Source organism: Siniperca chuatsi, linkage group LG1, assembly GCF_020085105.1.
Source record: "Siniperca chuatsi isolate FFG_IHB_CAS linkage group LG1, ASM2008510v1, whole genome shotgun sequence".
Classification (NCBI taxonomy): Eukaryota; Metazoa; Chordata; class Actinopteri; order Centrarchiformes; family Sinipercidae; genus Siniperca; species Siniperca chuatsi.
This window is the reverse complement of record NC_058042.1, coordinates 8,951,817-8,967,793: the sequence shown is the minus strand read 5'-3', so window position 1 is coordinate 8,967,793 and position 15,977 is coordinate 8,951,817. Positions and strand designations below refer to the sequence as shown.

Below are 15,977 nucleotides of genomic sequence, written 5' to 3'. Positions count from 1 at the left end.
TTATATGTATTATGTTTCTATAAGGCTGGAAGTTGATTGATTGATTAGTCGCAGAAAATTATTCGGCAACTATTTTGATAATCGATATAATCTTGTAAGTCATTTATGAAGCAAAAAGGCTAAAAACTACCAGATGGAGCTGCGTGAAGGGAAGAATGTGCTACTTTTCTCTGTTTTGTATCATTGTAAATTAAATATCTTAGCATTTTAGCTGATGATTGAATACAGCAAGCAATATGAAGACGTCGCCTTGGACTGTGTGGAAATTAGGCTGGACATTCTTTGCAATTTTCTGATATTTAATAGACTAGATAAGTAATTGAGTAATTGAAAATTACGAATAAAACAAAAATAAATAGTTGCAGCCCTAATTTTCTATTTTTATTTTTAATAAAATATGTATTATAAAGGTTTGCAATATATTATCATTTCTATAAAAGTCCATCTGGAGTTCCCATCAAATACAAAAGTAAGTGAAACTGGCACCAGGAGTTAGGGTCAGAGGTACGACAATGTTGACAAACTCTGTCCAAACTAGTTAATATCATGATGCTTTTTGTAAATGTTAACACATTGTTTCCATTATATTAAAGTTTACGAAAACATGAGCAACCTACAAGTGTGCTGAACTGTGTTGAGGGGACTGTAGAGCCAAGACAAAGATGCAAACTAGTCTCCTCGGCCCGTCACTGATTTGCATACACTTTGGCCTGAGGTGACACATGATTGAGTTTGATTTGACAAGTGTCAGAGGTGCAGTCTCATTTCCATGCAGCTACTCTCATTTCCATGATTTTAACACAAGGCAAGATTGTACTTAGATAATGGTTAACGAGCCAGTTACAGGTGGTGTGCTGCGTATTGTCAACCCTTATGTGAATGCTAATATGTGGAACTCAAGTCAACTTTTACACTGCCTGGTTTTGTTTTTCACGTCACTGGTTCATTTGCTAACAGCGAAAAGAAGAACTTGCATGTTTTATGAGTGTGCATGTTTACTTTATTACAGGTCATATTTCCATCTGATTTCAGTGTGTAGGGCTTTTTTTAAGTAACACAGTGTCCACAGTGACACATGCTTTGACTTATCAGCATTTGCTGCTTGTTAATGTCTGAGGTTTTGTCAATGTTTCAGGATGATGGAACATGGATGGTTCAAGATTTTGATCTTAGCTGACCATTTAATTTATATTTTATGTTATTTAAAAATGTGATATTAGCCTGGGATCACCAGCTTTATTATTAGAGGCGCTAGTTAATGAATCAAGCTTAGAGTTGAAATGATTAGTTGATTGTCAGAAAATTAATCGCCACGTATTTTGTTAATCAAGTCATTTTTAAAACAAAAATGCCTCTTAAATGTGAATATTTGATGGTTCTCTTTACTTTCTTTGATAGTAAACTGAATATCGTTGGGTTTTGGACTGTTGATAGGACAAAACAAGCAATTTGAATACATCACCTTGGACTCAATCCGAATTCTCCAAAGGATTAATCTGTCAGTCAAGAAAATAATCTGCAGATAAATTGATAATGAAAGCAATCATTGGTTGCAATCATTGGTCTGGCTGAATCTCTCCTCTTCCTTTTCCTTTGACCCAGCAGCAGCAGCTGCCTCATAGTGTCTTCCCAGCCTTCATGGTCAGTGGTCAGGGAAGTTACCAAACAGAGAAACAATCTGTGTTTTGAACTGCTTGCTGGCACTCTTAACGTGTCTTTGTGAAGGGAGATGTTGTCTTTTGGAGACTAAGCATGACGGGTGTGTTTGGATATTTTTGTCTGCCTTACTCAGGTGTCACAGGTTTGATCGCACTTTATTTCTAACCTCAAACACGTTTCCTGCGTCTCAATCTTATTCCAATGCTGAAATCAAACAGGTCTGTTTTTAGCGAAGGGTGTAGTCTAATATTTGCCGGGACAACTGAAGACAATATGATGAGCCACAGAAACTGTTGTAAAGCACAGGATAAATAGGTAATGTGGCGATCATTGCCAGACTTATTAAGACAGTCTGCCAGCTGGTTTGTGCTGGTGCTGTTGATGCTTGTTCCACCTGACAGTACTGTTCTGCAGGGAGCCAGCTCCGCCTAGTTAACTTTAATTGCCTGTTTCCTGTGGAAGTTGCTTGAGCTGCAGCGGCATTTACACATAATGAAAAAAGATAAGTGTGAAAGGAAGCCAGCTCTTTATCCATGAATATTGAATTGGAAGCAATTTATTTTCTGAATTTCTTCTCTCTCTCTCTCTCCTCTCCTCAGCCATAGCTCGTTTAATGAGGCTTCTTGATAATGATCCCTGCATGCTTTTCCTCATTAGGCACACTCAATAGGGACGTCCCTGCCTCAGTCCCTCTTTCTTTCATTCTCTTGTTATTTTCTGATTCTGCCTCTCCCTCCTTTTCTTGTTCTGGCTGCCCCCTTTCTCTCCCTTTTTGCCCGAAATTCCTTTTTCACAACAAATAGGCTGCTCGGCACACCAGCACAATATCGATTAACAATGCTGCCCCTCAGTTGCTTATATCCATTGTACTATTTCAGGTCCAGCTCGACATAATGAGCTGACTGAATAATGGCCAGCTGCTAAATAAACCTTCAAATGTGGTAAGCCACTTGATATACCCTTGTCTCATTCATGTAATGAATGTATGGATGAGGTTATTGAAGTTCTATCTAGGAAGCAGAATAGCAATCGTGTTTTTTTTTCTTTTTTTGGAGAGACACTTGATGGATGTGCTAAGTGTTATTTAACCTTGTTTTAAAGCACTTGCTTCCCTCTTGCCTGAGTGGCTATTTAACTCCTGTCTATCTACTCACTCCTCTTTGGCTGCTGCTCTCACACAGACGTCCATGGCCTCTTGGGGGTGTGTGTGTGTGTGTGTTCTCCACTCTGTCTGTGCTTAACAGCATTTTGCAGGAGGAGTGGGCATGCTTGCTTGGTTTTCCAGAGTGTTGAAAGGTTTTGAGGTTTTCAAGTGTAGACCTATTGATTTTTAACTGTCCCAGCTATGACTGAAGCACAGTGGTTTGGGAGGAAGCAAAACTCTCTGTATCATTTCTGCCGATCTGATATGAAGAGTACCAGATCTGTAGTATAAACCTTGAGGCAGTCTTTTATTAAAATAATATTAAACTTTCTTTATAGAGCACTTATCAAGAGTGAATGATAAATTACATAAAAGCCAATAAAATAAACAGACAGCTCAGGTAAGATCAGGATATGCTTTCCGATTTAAAAATGCGTTTTGAGAAGAGACTGACTCAGACAACCTTTTCAGAGGAACAACACTGTAGCTCACTCATGTGCAAATCTTTGCACACAGCCGATTCAGTCAAATTTGCGTTAGTGCTGAAACTATTAGTCATCTGACAGAAAATGAAACAACAGCAACTTTGAGAATCAGTTATTTAATGTCAAATAGCCTCTGGTTCCAGCTTCTCAAATGTAATGATTTGCTGCTTTTCTTTGTTTTATATCATTGTAAATTAAATATATTTGCGTTTTAGCCTGTTGGTCAAACAAAAACCAGCAATTTGAAGACATCAGTTTGGGTTCTGGAGAGCAGTGATATTTTCTGGCATTTTACAGACTAAAGAATTTACTTGATTAATTAAAAAATTACTTGACAGATGAAAATAACTGTTAGTTGCAGCCCTACTTTGCACTGCTGTCTTATCACACTCATATAAAACATTTTTTATTTTATTAGTGTGTAATTGATGTGATAAATAAGCTAAAATGTGACACATTGCTGCCTCATGACACAATACACAGTCTATTGTGGGATAACAATGCACAGCCAAAAGCCCTTGAGAATGGGAGATAAAATAACAGTAGCACAGAAATGTTTCTATTGTCTAACACTTTCAACCAGATGATAACTGTACTGTACATCTACAGAAACAGTTTTTCTCCCCTCAGACAGTGAATGAGCTGGATCAGCATGTTGGCAGTCACTGTCAGGCTGCTATTATGCATAAACGGTTTGGCCTTGAACTAAATGTTGTCAAAGCCAGCCTCTAATGCATAAGTAGAGTGTGGTCATTCATGGATTCACTTCCCAGCCGACCCACTTGTCCTCTGTCTTGTCTCCTGTCTCTCTGTGTTTGTTTATAGCAGCAGCAGCTTCAGGCTCAGCACCTCTCTCACGCGGCCCACGGCCCCCCAGTCCAGCTGCCCCCACACCCCTCAGGCCTGCAGCCGCCCGGTATCCCCCCTGTGACGGGCGCTGGCTCTGGCCTGCTGGCTCTGGGCGCTCTTGGCAGCCAGGCTCACCTGCCTGTAAAGGATGAGAAGAACCACCACGACCTGGAGCACAGAGGTGAGGAGCACAGCCTGCCACACACACACTGCCTGCAGCATTTTAGTACTGATGGGTGATTGTACCTGCCAACAACTGGGTTTACCAGCCAGATACAAGTATCATAGAAACATGTCGCAGTGTGTTTAAATATAAGCATTTCTGTACAGAATTCCTGTGTGAAGAAATATTTATACAGGTTTTCGTGTAATATTTCTGGCCTTACCCATAATATGTCATGAAAATAAAAGAGTTTATATTAACATATTAGGAAAGAAAGAGTTTGTAGACGTTTGAACACTACTGCTTGTATAGAGGATAAACATGTTTTAAGAGCAGGCAAAAAAAAAAAAAAGACAGTGTAGAATTACTGAGTACATGATTTATCAGAAATGCAGGTGATAATGTTGATCTAATAAAGTTACATCCTTCTGTACCTTTGGTGTTATTAGAACTTAAGGTACCACTTTCTAATTGGTCACCATATAAAGGGTTTATAAGTTGTAACTTAAGGCTTTATAATTGTTAATAAATCATTTACTAATGCTTTATAGATGAGTTATAAGCCATTAATATGGTTTTGGGTTGCCAGGTTGTGAAAAATATCTATTGCTGTCATTAATAGTCATGTCATTAATAAAAATGTATGAGTTTCTCACTGCCATCAAGTCTGGAGTTATTTATGTTAATAAACCATCAATTCAGCAAGTTACATGTTGATACAGTCATTATTAAGGGTCATGAGTCTCACTTTTTTAAAGATTGTTTTTGTGGGCATTTTTGCTTTTATTGGACAGTGACAGCTGTAGATAGACAGGACAGGTGGGAGAGACAGAGGGGATGGCAAAAGGAAAAGTTCTGAAATCATCTGTAATTAGAAACGTTAAGTCATTGATAAAGGGTTTTTCTAAATTTCTAAGAAATAATTAATAAATAGATTTGGTCCAGATGCCCCACAACCCTTTTCCAGAAGGTCAGAGGTCAAACAGTACATTAGAGACCTGATGAACTAAAGATCTGAAAAAGACAAAGCAATTGTCCTGCTGGAGGATAAAGTTTTTCACAACCTGGCAACCTGAAACCTTAGTTGTCCTTAATAATATAACTGACTTATAAAGCATCAGTAAATGATTTATTAAGCATAAATAAAGCTAATAGTTACAACTTCTCTATAAAAGGTGCATTATTAGAAAGTGGTACCAAAGTTGCATACATGAGAGTAGCTGAATAATAGTTGTATTACTGTTATCTGATTGGAGTGCTGAGTCGTGGTGACACCCATACTAATTTGTGTTTTGCTTTTCTCTCCTGGCCCCTCATCTTTTCACTCACCTCTGGCCATTCCTCTGAAAGAGCGCGAGTCGAGCACGGTACGTTGACTCTCGTCTTCTCCATCTCCTGTGTGTCTTGACTTTGTGGTCTCTGGCTCACTGTGTTTGGTGATTAGGTGTACTTTACATAGACTTAAGCCCACTGTTCAATAGAATTTCGTGCTCTCTGTCAAAGAACACACACTTTTTTGTACTCAGGGGGGTTGACTGAAATCAAATAATGAAGTCTGGCCAAATAAGCCAGTGCCATCTAATCCAGGTGGAAAATGACTCCAATCACTGGGCGAGGATTAGTCGTCAGCTACCTCCTTTAATTTCAGCACAATTAAAAGCGACTTTGACTCTCCGTCTCTTCTTCCCTCACCACTTAAGAGGATTCACTGTTGCATGTGTCCAATGCCAACCTCCTTTTCATCTTCTTTTATCTGCCTTTCTCCTTTTTCTTTTGCATATACCTTTATTTTCTCTATCTTGTCTCACACATTTACTCCTTTCCATCCCCTCTGTCTCAAGCTGTCTATATCTCTGTCTTCCTTCTCATGTTAAAGTCCTTGTTTATTGGACTGGCGTAAAGCTTTCAGATAGCTGGAGCGTAACGCTCTGTTGGATCTGCTCGGCCAGATTGAGTTCCCATTGACTGGCCACCCTGAATGAGCCCACTCATGTCTGAAGGGAACCCAAACTCCCCCATCTCGTATGGTGACGAGCGGCTGCCAATACTACCTTACCTGATCTCCCAGCCGCCCTCCCCTCCCTCTCCTTTCCAGTGCACGTGCACACACACGCAGTCTTCCTGTCCTGTTGTCTCAGGTCATCTGATACCACAGTTGGAGGCAAGTGCAGGGTTATTGAGTCTAAGCAATCCTTAAAAGGTCACAGGCTCAGATACACAGACAGGCTGTAATGCTGTAGGAGATTTTTGTCTGTCAGACAGCATCTTCACACCAAGCCAGACTAAAACTCTCTTTGTTGCTTTCTTTTCCACAACAGTAGCTGAACAGATGTCCATATTTTGACCTGAGAAGGAGGGATGTGGAAATGGCAGAAAGCTGCTGGGTTGGCTGAGGGTGGTTTAAGTGTTTGTGTGCGCCATTAACTGCCCAACCACAGTGTTTTCTTGTTTTTCTCTCCACTTTCCTCGGCTCAGGAGGTCTTTTTTTTTTAAAGTCATCCTTTCACTCAGTTTTCAAGCTGTTACGTTTCTCCGCTGCTCTGCTTTCTCTTCCCGTCATTAGCAGCCAAGAAGTCAGACATCATTCCTTCTCTTACACCATATCTTTCTGTTTCTGATGAAGGCAGGGATTTGTTGAGCTGTGTGACAGTGTGGGCTGGCCTCAGGGTTTGCTCGCCTTCACCTCGCCTCCTCCCTCCCTCCCTCCCTGCCTGTCGGCCTGTTTGGCAGTGCCACCCTACCACACCAGTGCCCAGACTACAAAAACCCAGTTTGCAGCTTCTGAGAGAGTGCCAGGCTGTCCGGGCATTCTCACTAGTGGGGAGAACTCATTGCCACACTGCTACGCTCTCATTGCTTGCCAAGTTCCTTTCCTGTTTTGCTCTCTTGTCTTTCTTCCTCTTTTTTTCTCATTTTCTCACTCTGCCTCTTTCATGGCTCTTTTCTCTGCTGGCAACACCCTCTTTGTGTCTCCACATTGCACTCTTGTCCAGGTTCCCTGAATGGCCTCTTTCTTTCCTTCCTCTTTTTTTATTCTAATTGATTTTCATGAACTTTTCTGTCATTTTCTGCTGTTTTGTCACTGACCTGCAACAGCACACACACACACATTCTCCAGCAGTCATTAACGTGGGTTTTACAGTTACACAGTGAGTCCTGGTCAGTTTAGTTTTTATTTGCATGTACTTACTTGCATGTCAGAGACAGAAAAAGGGCAGTCAGGAATGCAAGCTGTGTTTGGTTTGAATTGTTAATGTTGCTTCAAGCGTGTCTCTGACCAGGTCACTTAGAGGGTCTTCAAGAGGATTAGATGTCAGATTGTGTATATACCGAATATCCCATGCTGCCCTACACATCACCCAGCTTGCGAGTTAATGCTTTTGTCTTCCAGAGGCGTTTTGTGTGTTTGTGGGTTTGCTCAGCTGCTTCGTCTGTTTCCTCCTTGCTCCACTGCCTTGGCAGCAGCAGGTTAAGCTGTCCCAGAATCCTCTTCTGCACCTTCTATCCCAAATCAGTCCATTTCAGTCTAGGAGCATTGTGCATTTAGCTTGACATTCAATATTGTAACTGCTCCAACAAAGGAAGAGACTCCAGAGCTATGCCTGGACTTAAACGCACCATTTGGTGGTTTCTGGGAGTTTGTCACTTGCTGCATTTAAGCCCTAAAACATTCACTTGACTGAAGGAGGTCAGGACAGTGCTTACTGTTTTTTTTTTTTTTTTTAATAAATCACTCACATCTTGCACCCTAAGCTAACAGAGATTATTTGCAACAGTCACACAGTTTGTTACTCCATATCATGTCAAGATGGAGCAAGAAAACATTTACATTATTGGCTGAGCTCACTTCCTCACATAAAACTTGCTGAAGCAATTCAACGCATAGAAATGTGCATAGGAGTTGAAGCATATCCCTATGTGGCACAGTATATTATATGGTTATTGACAGTTTTTTTTTAGGATAAGCACAGTTGGAGGGAGACTGATGTCGCCTGGCTGCATGTTGTTTTTGTTGTTGGCAGAATAACTCAGTGTCGCCATCAGACAGCCTGCGGGCAGCAAGCGAGAAGCACCGCAGCTCCTCAGATTACGGTCTCGACTCCAAGAAACGCAAAGTGGAGGACAAAGACAGCATGAGCAGATATGTGAGTGTTTGTGTTTATTGGTTTGTAGTGTTCGCATTAATGAGTTTGGTAGCTCTCCTACTGTAGCTGTGGGAGGGGTCCTGAGCATGTTTCTGCTTGTATTTGAACTTTGGTTAACTATATTAGACCACTCTTGAAAAATGTTAATCATCAGGACAGAAGTTAAGTATAAGCAAAGCAAAATATGGCAGGAAAACTAATTAACAACCAGTTTATCACCCGTTATTTCATTATATAACCAGCACAGTTTTGGTAATGCTTTATTTTATGGGTCTGTAAATTCCTAATAATTTCCTAGAAAGTGACCTGGAAAGGAGTATGTCATTTGGCTTTAATTATAGATAAAATACAGACAGTGTTCAATTGGTACACTTCCAATTAAATGCTAAGCTAGTGTATCCTTGAGTCTTTTAGTCAGTGCACATGCAAACATTTGCAGTTTGTCTCTAGATGAGTGCACAATTCAACATCTATGAAGAATAAAGTTTTCTATAATAATATAAATTTACTTGGGTTCAAATGGACCAGGCGGGTGTACGAAGCAAGTGCGACGTAGCCAGACTTTCTTTGCATTAGCTGGCTCGATTAAAATCTAAAACCCCAATCAGAGATAATGAGTGATGACGGTGGTTATCAACTTTCTTTGTTAATCCAGGTTTTCTTCACCAGGCTCTGTGCGCATTCTCTTGCCCACTTCAGTCAAGAGGATCAGGTCGTTATAATGGAGAGCTATGAAGAATAAAAAAATAAATATATTACAGCAAATAAGGTAAAAGAGGAATGCTGGCAGAAAATTGCTGATCGATTCAGTGCAACTGCACATTGTAGAGCTCTTAAACTTAAAACTTGATACAGCCTATTTAAACATTATACTCGAGAATGGCATTTAGGTCTGACACTGTCCCATGATGAAAGATACGTGTAAATCACTTTAGTTTTTGGCCAAATCAAAGTGAAATTAATTTTATTGATTTATTATCCGTGATAAATACCAATAGACTAATCAAGTTCCTAATCTGTTTTTTATTAGCTGCGGTACCAAGCATAAAAACTTCATCCAAAGTGGTCTGTAGTTGCTGTGTAAAATTTAAAGTGTTAATATTACCTGAAGAAAACGGGGGAAAAAAAGATTTTCTGCATCACCAACTGAATGCACGTAGGTTCCCGTGGCAATGCGATGGATAGTTTGCGCTACTGTAATTACACGGCTTCGTTCGGTGGCATTAACGTACGGCTCAGCAAGTTTGCGTATATAACCGATTCCCTCAGCTGAGAATCTGTAAAATAAAGCGTTACCCAGTTTCATTTCCTATCTATATACAGTATCTTAAGCAAATAATAAACAAATGCCACAGTGGACTCAAAGTAAAAACAGGTTACAAAGTCCATCAATCTGGTGTGGTCTTTCATTTTGATCTAGCAGTCAAATAATTGGACTGTATTGGTTCATGCTCAATAATGTAATTTTATCGCTGATAGTGGTTTCCCAGTAAGCTGAGCCTGTCACTCCTTCATTTCAGGACAGTGATGGAGACAAAAGCGACGACTTGGTGGTGGATGTTTCCAATGAGGTAAGACTGTTTGAACTGAGCTGCTCTGCCACATTCCACAGTGTGAATGCTGCGTAGAGACTAAATACAGCTCTCTTTTGTCATTTGTCTGTTGAAGCCTCAACACCGTTTCAAAGCGTTGCCAAAAAGTCTGTCATAATATTGGTTGTGTGTGCGCTTACTTGCTGTATTTCTTTTGCCATTCATGCAGAAAGTAAGACAAAGAAAACAAAGAGAAAAGGGAGTGACAGGTGAATGAAAAGTGTGTGTATGTATGTGTGTGTGAGGGAGAGTACGAGCACGCATGAGTATATTTATCTGTGTTTGCACATGAGGCCCCAGTTTGTTTGACCTACATGTACATGCCAGTGGCTTTCCTCTGGTCTGTTTGCTCAGTCTCGCTTTCTGTCTGTCTCGTTTAACTCTGTAGGATCCAGCAACCCCTCGAGTCAGCCCCGCTCACTCTCCTCCAGAAAACGGCCTGGATAAATCACGAGTCCTGAAGAAGGATGCTGCCCCCAACAGCCCCGCCTCTGTCGCCTCGTCGGGCAGCACGCCGTCCTCCAAAGCAAAGGACCACGCCCATGTGAGTGTGAGGGACACGTTGAAAGACGATGAAATAAAGAGGTTACAGTGGAGGGGGTGAAGGGTGAGCTGAATGACTAATACGTTGGAGGCTTAGCAGTTGGCTGCTATGAGCGGCTTGAAGGGGCAGAGGGTGGATGCGCACTCAGGAAATCAAACCCTGTGGCTCACTCCTCTCAATCTCCTTTATGGCTTACCCAATAAATGGTCATTTCTTCCTCGACCCGAGGCTGTAAATAACCCCGAGACACAGCAGCAAGGGAACTGCTGCCTCCTTCGTTTCTTGCCCCCCCCCCACTTTCTCTAATACTGAAGCTCTCACTAACCAGGCTAAGACAATCCTCATGCTTCGGGTTTTACATAAACCATTTCGCTAAGGATTAGACAGATTTATAGCCCACATCACTACCTCCCATGCCACCCAGCTTCTCTTCGTCCCTTCATTAGTGTGTGTCACCAGGCTAAACCCCCACTCCTCTAACTCGATCTGCAAAGGAAGAAAGATGGATTAATTATGAGAGAAGTGTTTGGGCCACCATCTTGCTTGTCTAGCCACTCTTAAAAAGCTTGATTTCTAAGCGAAGGTTTATACCCGTATCCCCACACACACACACACCATGGCTGTAATGAAGTGTCAGTGTTGGATTGGATTACCTTGAGCCGTCCACTCAGATTGTCACTCTGGATTTCCCTGCCAGTGGGGGGATTTTTTTTTTACTCTGGCATGGACGCTGTTTAATTTTCGTGTGTGTGTGTGGCTGAGAATGAGAGTAAGAGATACAAAACAAGGTTGCACCCGGAGGTTAAAGAGTATCTCTGTTTTAGAATGACAAGTCGTCCACACCGAGCCTGAAGTCCAACACACCAACACCAAGAAATGAGGCCCCAACACCAGGAACCAGCACCACTCCAGGACTGCGGCCTCTTACAATGGGCAAACCACCCGGCATGGAGGCTTTAGGTATGGAAACATCTTCACTGTCACACTCATTTAGAACTGAAGCGAAAAAAAGAAGCTATTTTTCTATTTGGTGTTTTTGCGTAAAAAATGACTTGCAATGAATTATGCTTCGCTGAAGACACACATAAACGTCTCTGCGAACCTACGCTTTAAATGACTAAACGATCAAAACACTCCCTGGTTCAAGCTTTGCTGCTTTTCTTCTTCTTATGTGGTAATAAACTGAATATTTGCTGGTCAGACAAAATAAGCATTTTAATGGCATCAATTTGGGCTTTAGAAAACTGTGGTGGCCATTTTCACTATCTTGTGACATTTTGTAGACCAGACATCAAGAAAATAATCTGCGTATTCAACGATGATAAAATAATCCTGAGAATGAAAGTTCATTCTTGACCTCGGAAACAATAGTTGACCAAACAATCTCACCACAAGGTCCATTAGTAGCTGTTCTGGAGCTTTTGATCATATCGCACGTCTTCCTCAGCAGATGGGAGTTGTCATGAAACTGAATAATAATGAAAATAATTATTTGTTGCAGCCCTTCACTTATTGTAATGAACCAAGGTTTAGTGTTTCAATTGAAACAGTCTTCTCTCTTCTCCAGCCGCCCCTGCCCTGCGTACACCTCTATCCATTGCGGGTTCCTATGCCAGCCCGTTTGCTATGATGGGTCATCATGAGATGAACGGATCCCTGACCAGCCCAGGCGTCTATCCGGGTCTCATTTCACCACAGATGAGTGCTGCAGCCGCTGCCGCCTATGGACGCTCACCCATTGTAAATATTCCAGCTTTTATGTAGGATTTATGAATCAAATGTGTGTTTATTGCACACAACTGAATAAAGGAAGCTCCTCCTCTTCACATATATTCATTCATATATTCCATCTTCAGTTTGATGGAACGAGGCCTCACCAGCCACTGTATGAATTATCCTCCACAGCTGTAGGTTGTTGAAGTCTGTTTGCAAAATGACTTTGAGAAACTTAAAACATTCATCCTGTATTTCCATAACTCATTGTGAACATTTCTGCTTGGCTGGCTGCAGTTTGTTGTGTGTACATAATGAGAAAGTACAAAGATGGCGTAGCTTTTACTTTGATGTTAGTTAGTTAGCATTTTAAAGGCTCACCCCCAAAATGCATCTCCATGTTTGAAAATCTCCCAGGCTTTCATTAGCATTAGCAAGTGGGATGTTGTAGCCTTGTGTAAAGCTTCTCTGTATGCAATGAATCTGAATCTGCGCCTTTCAAGGGATTTGCCTGGAAACAATGGTACAAGGGTTCCTCAGGGCGTTAGCAGATAAAGTGAAGCATAGTTTGAATATTAGCTTAGTCTAATTTATCTTTGCAGGTTGTTTGTTAACTCTTGGCTCTTCTTGCTCATGCAGGCAGGGTTTGACCCTCATCCTCACATGAGAGCTCCAGGCCTTCCAGCCAGCCTCACATCCATTTCTGGAGGAAAACCGTGAGTTTTGGATTTAGCTATTGTTTTATTAACAGATAGCATGTACTTCTTAGCTCAGAACTGACCGTCTTTCCCCTCCTGTGTCCTCTGCAGAGCTTATTCTTTTCATGTGAGTGCAGATGGTCAGATGCAGCCCGTGCCCTTCCCTCCAGATGCACTGATAGGACCGGGCATCCCACGCCATGCTCGCCAGATCAACACACTGAGCCACGGGGAGGTGGTGTGTGCTGTCACCATCAGCAACCCCACACGTCACGTCTACACCGGCGGCAAGGGTTGTGTCAAGATCTGGGACATCAGCCAACCAGGCAGCAAGAGTCCAGTGTCCCAACTCGACTGCCTGGTAACTACTCGTTACTGTTTTTTCAGTCAGCAGAGGAAAATGCAAAACGTTTATTACTGTGGAAGCTTCAAAGTGGTAACAAGGCGTCTAACAAGAGCAGAGACATAATGTACTTGTGTTTCATGAGGTGTCTGCAATCAGTCTCCTTCATTAACATTTTCTTGAGCATCAAATGTAGCCTAACTCCACATCCCACCATATTTTTTCCCCCAACAGACAGAGCTGTGAACAATTCAGCAAAGTGTCTCACTGCTGTGCTGAAATAATCCTTGGTGAGGAAAAAAAAAAGCCTGCTGAGTAATGATGTTCTGATTGGCCAACCCTGTCAGCCATTACCCAGCTCATTACTTCCTCCCAACTGCCTCCCATTTCTCATTTTGATACTGCGGATTCATGCCGTTCAACTCATGGCCTCCAACACCCTTAAGGTGCAATTGGGTCTTATAAAGCCATCAGGGTGCTGTTTTAATTCGACCAAGAGCTTCCACAGTCCTATTGATCTGTCTTCCTGCTCTCTTGGCGCCTGGCCAACAGCTGCAGCTTCACTCTCTTCCTGCATCTCTTGTTAAGGCTGACATCCACAGCTTCACTAAAACAGCAGCAGTCTAAAAGCTTCACTTGTCAAAGAAAAGCTCTTGAGTTTAAGTAGAGGTGGTTTTGATGTGGACACAGTGATGTATGCTGCTAATCTCTTTTTGCTCAACCGAATTGTAATTGAGTTTGTTCGTTCCTCAAATTGTCATATTCACTGATATTTCACATCTAACATCCAGTCATCGAGATCGTGACGATACTTGTTTTCTGTTCCAGAACAGGGACAATTACATCCGCTCCTGCAAGCTGTTGCCTGACGGCCGCACCCTGATAGTGGGTGGCGAGGCCAGCACGCTGACCATCTGGGACCTGGCCTCGCAGACTCCCCGCATAAAGGCCGAGCTCACTTCCTCTGCTCCAGCCTGCTACGCACTGGCCATAAGCCCCGATGCCAAGGTCTGCTTCTCCTGCTGCTCAGATGGAAACATCGCCGTGTGGGACCTCCATAACCAGACCCTCGTTAGGTCAGTACTTTTCCGTATTGGTAAAAATACATCCCCTGAGCCAAACTTTAAGCACGTACTTTAAGCCTTTAAGCATTCCCTCACTTTGGATGTAGCACACATCCATTCTTTAATACACAGCTCATTGTGTTTGAAGAATAAAATAGCTGGCCACCAACATAAGACATTGTTAGAGTTGGGAAGGCTTTCTCCTCTGTGCCTGACTTCCTGTGTGCTGTTCCAGGCAGTTCCAGGGCCACACAGATGGAGCCAGCTGCATCGACATCTCCCACGACGGGACCAAACTGTGGACCGGAGGGCTCGACAACACGGTCCGCTCCTGGGATTTGAGGGAGGGACGGCAGCTCCAGCAACACGACTTTACCTCACAGGTAGAGAGAAGCCTGTATAAAAGCCAGCTGACACATCTTTCAGTCCAGATGAATGTATTCAGTGTGTCTTTTAGGTGATCCTCGATTGAAGTGTTAATGCTGATGATGTCTGATCCAACTGTCCTCATTGCAGATCTTCTCGCTGGGCTACTGTCCCACTGGAGAATGGCTGGCTGTGGGCATGGAGAGCAGCAACGTGGAGGTGCTTCACCACACCAAGCCTGACAAGTACCAGCTGCACCTGCACGAGAGCTGTGTCCTCTCACTCAAGTTTGCCTACTGTGGTAAGTAAGAGGCTCCTTACACAGACCTATGGGGAATAAAAAATATCTTGGGGCATTCACTAGCAAGGAAATCTGGATTTAGTGGAAAAGAGAAAGTTTTGCCAAACTGGCATTAAATTTGGTGTCTATTCGGGGATCTCGTGGCCACATCAGGACAAAATGTCCGACTAGTTTTGAAAACTACAGTGTTGTTGCCACGAGATCTCTTTGGAGAACAAAGTAAATTAGCACCAGTCTTCCAACTTAGTTATTGGATGACTGCCGAGCCGTAGCTACCACTGAGGACATGGAGATCATGTCCTTGGTAATATTTCACAGTTATGCCTATAATACATATATGTTGTGTTATTTAAGGTTAATTCTGATATTTTTTAGACCAAATATCTTAAAATGGATTTAGTGTTGTCCAACAGTTGCATGAATAAATAAAATGTGGAATTTTGAGAGTTGTTTGGTGGCTTGGGTGGAGGAATCTGGACTCGTGAATAAATCCTAGCTACTGCCCTGTGGTTAAATGTGGATTTCTCCAGTTCTTTTTACTCTTGTCTTGCCAAAATCATCGTGATACAATCACTTCAGGATTGTTGTGTTAGGCACTCTGCTAGAAACCAGATTTCTGAGCACTAGCTGTAGCATTAGTATTCAGCTGGAGACTTCAATTACTTGCAGGGTGATAGTGCGATTAAAATGGTGTTTAATTTTGCTCTAGAACGTTTTTTTTATCTGAACTCCTAATGAGTGCTGTTTATTTGAGAATTTGTTTTGAGTGCTGAATTGTGTTGAAATGTCAGATTTCTCTGTACGGTTTAAACTGCTCGTAGCTGTATTTAACAAGGAAGCTGTTATTTTACAAATAGGCTCATTAGAGAAATTCGTCATTGCTTTTTCAGTTTAGATCATTTTGCCTGTTG

At 42.0% G+C, this 15,977-nt stretch overlaps 1 protein-coding gene across 8 annotated transcripts in view; it reads left to right on the top strand.

Moving 5' to 3' along the window:
- LOC122875541 (transducin-like enhancer protein 3-B) overlaps positions 1 to 15,977 on the top strand; it is a 37,395-nt gene that overhangs the window by 18,751 nt on the left and 2,667 nt on the right. For 3 of the 8 annotated variants that reach the window (XM_044196048.1, XM_044197762.1, XM_044195216.1), the window contains exons 8-19: positions 4,114 to 4,318; positions 5,609 to 5,667; positions 8,323 to 8,445; positions 9,966 to 10,016; positions 10,426 to 10,581; positions 11,406 to 11,541; positions 12,149 to 12,321; positions 12,934 to 13,010; positions 13,104 to 13,353; positions 14,164 to 14,411; positions 14,635 to 14,782; positions 14,916 to 15,066. In XM_044196048.1, the coding sequence (XP_044051983.1) occupies positions 4,114 to 4,318; positions 5,609 to 5,667; positions 8,323 to 8,445; positions 9,966 to 10,016; positions 10,426 to 10,581; positions 11,406 to 11,541; positions 12,149 to 12,321; positions 12,934 to 13,010; positions 13,104 to 13,353; positions 14,164 to 14,411; positions 14,635 to 14,782; positions 14,916 to 15,066 (1,777 nt within the window). The remainder of the gene's footprint in view (positions 1 to 4,113; positions 4,319 to 5,608; positions 5,668 to 8,322; positions 8,446 to 9,965; positions 10,017 to 10,425; positions 10,582 to 11,405; positions 11,542 to 12,148; positions 12,322 to 12,933; positions 13,011 to 13,103; positions 13,354 to 14,163; positions 14,412 to 14,634; positions 14,783 to 14,915; positions 15,067 to 15,977) is intronic. The other 5 variants (XM_044198608.1, XM_044196912.1, XM_044200304.1 and 2 more) reach the window with 3 other exon arrangements.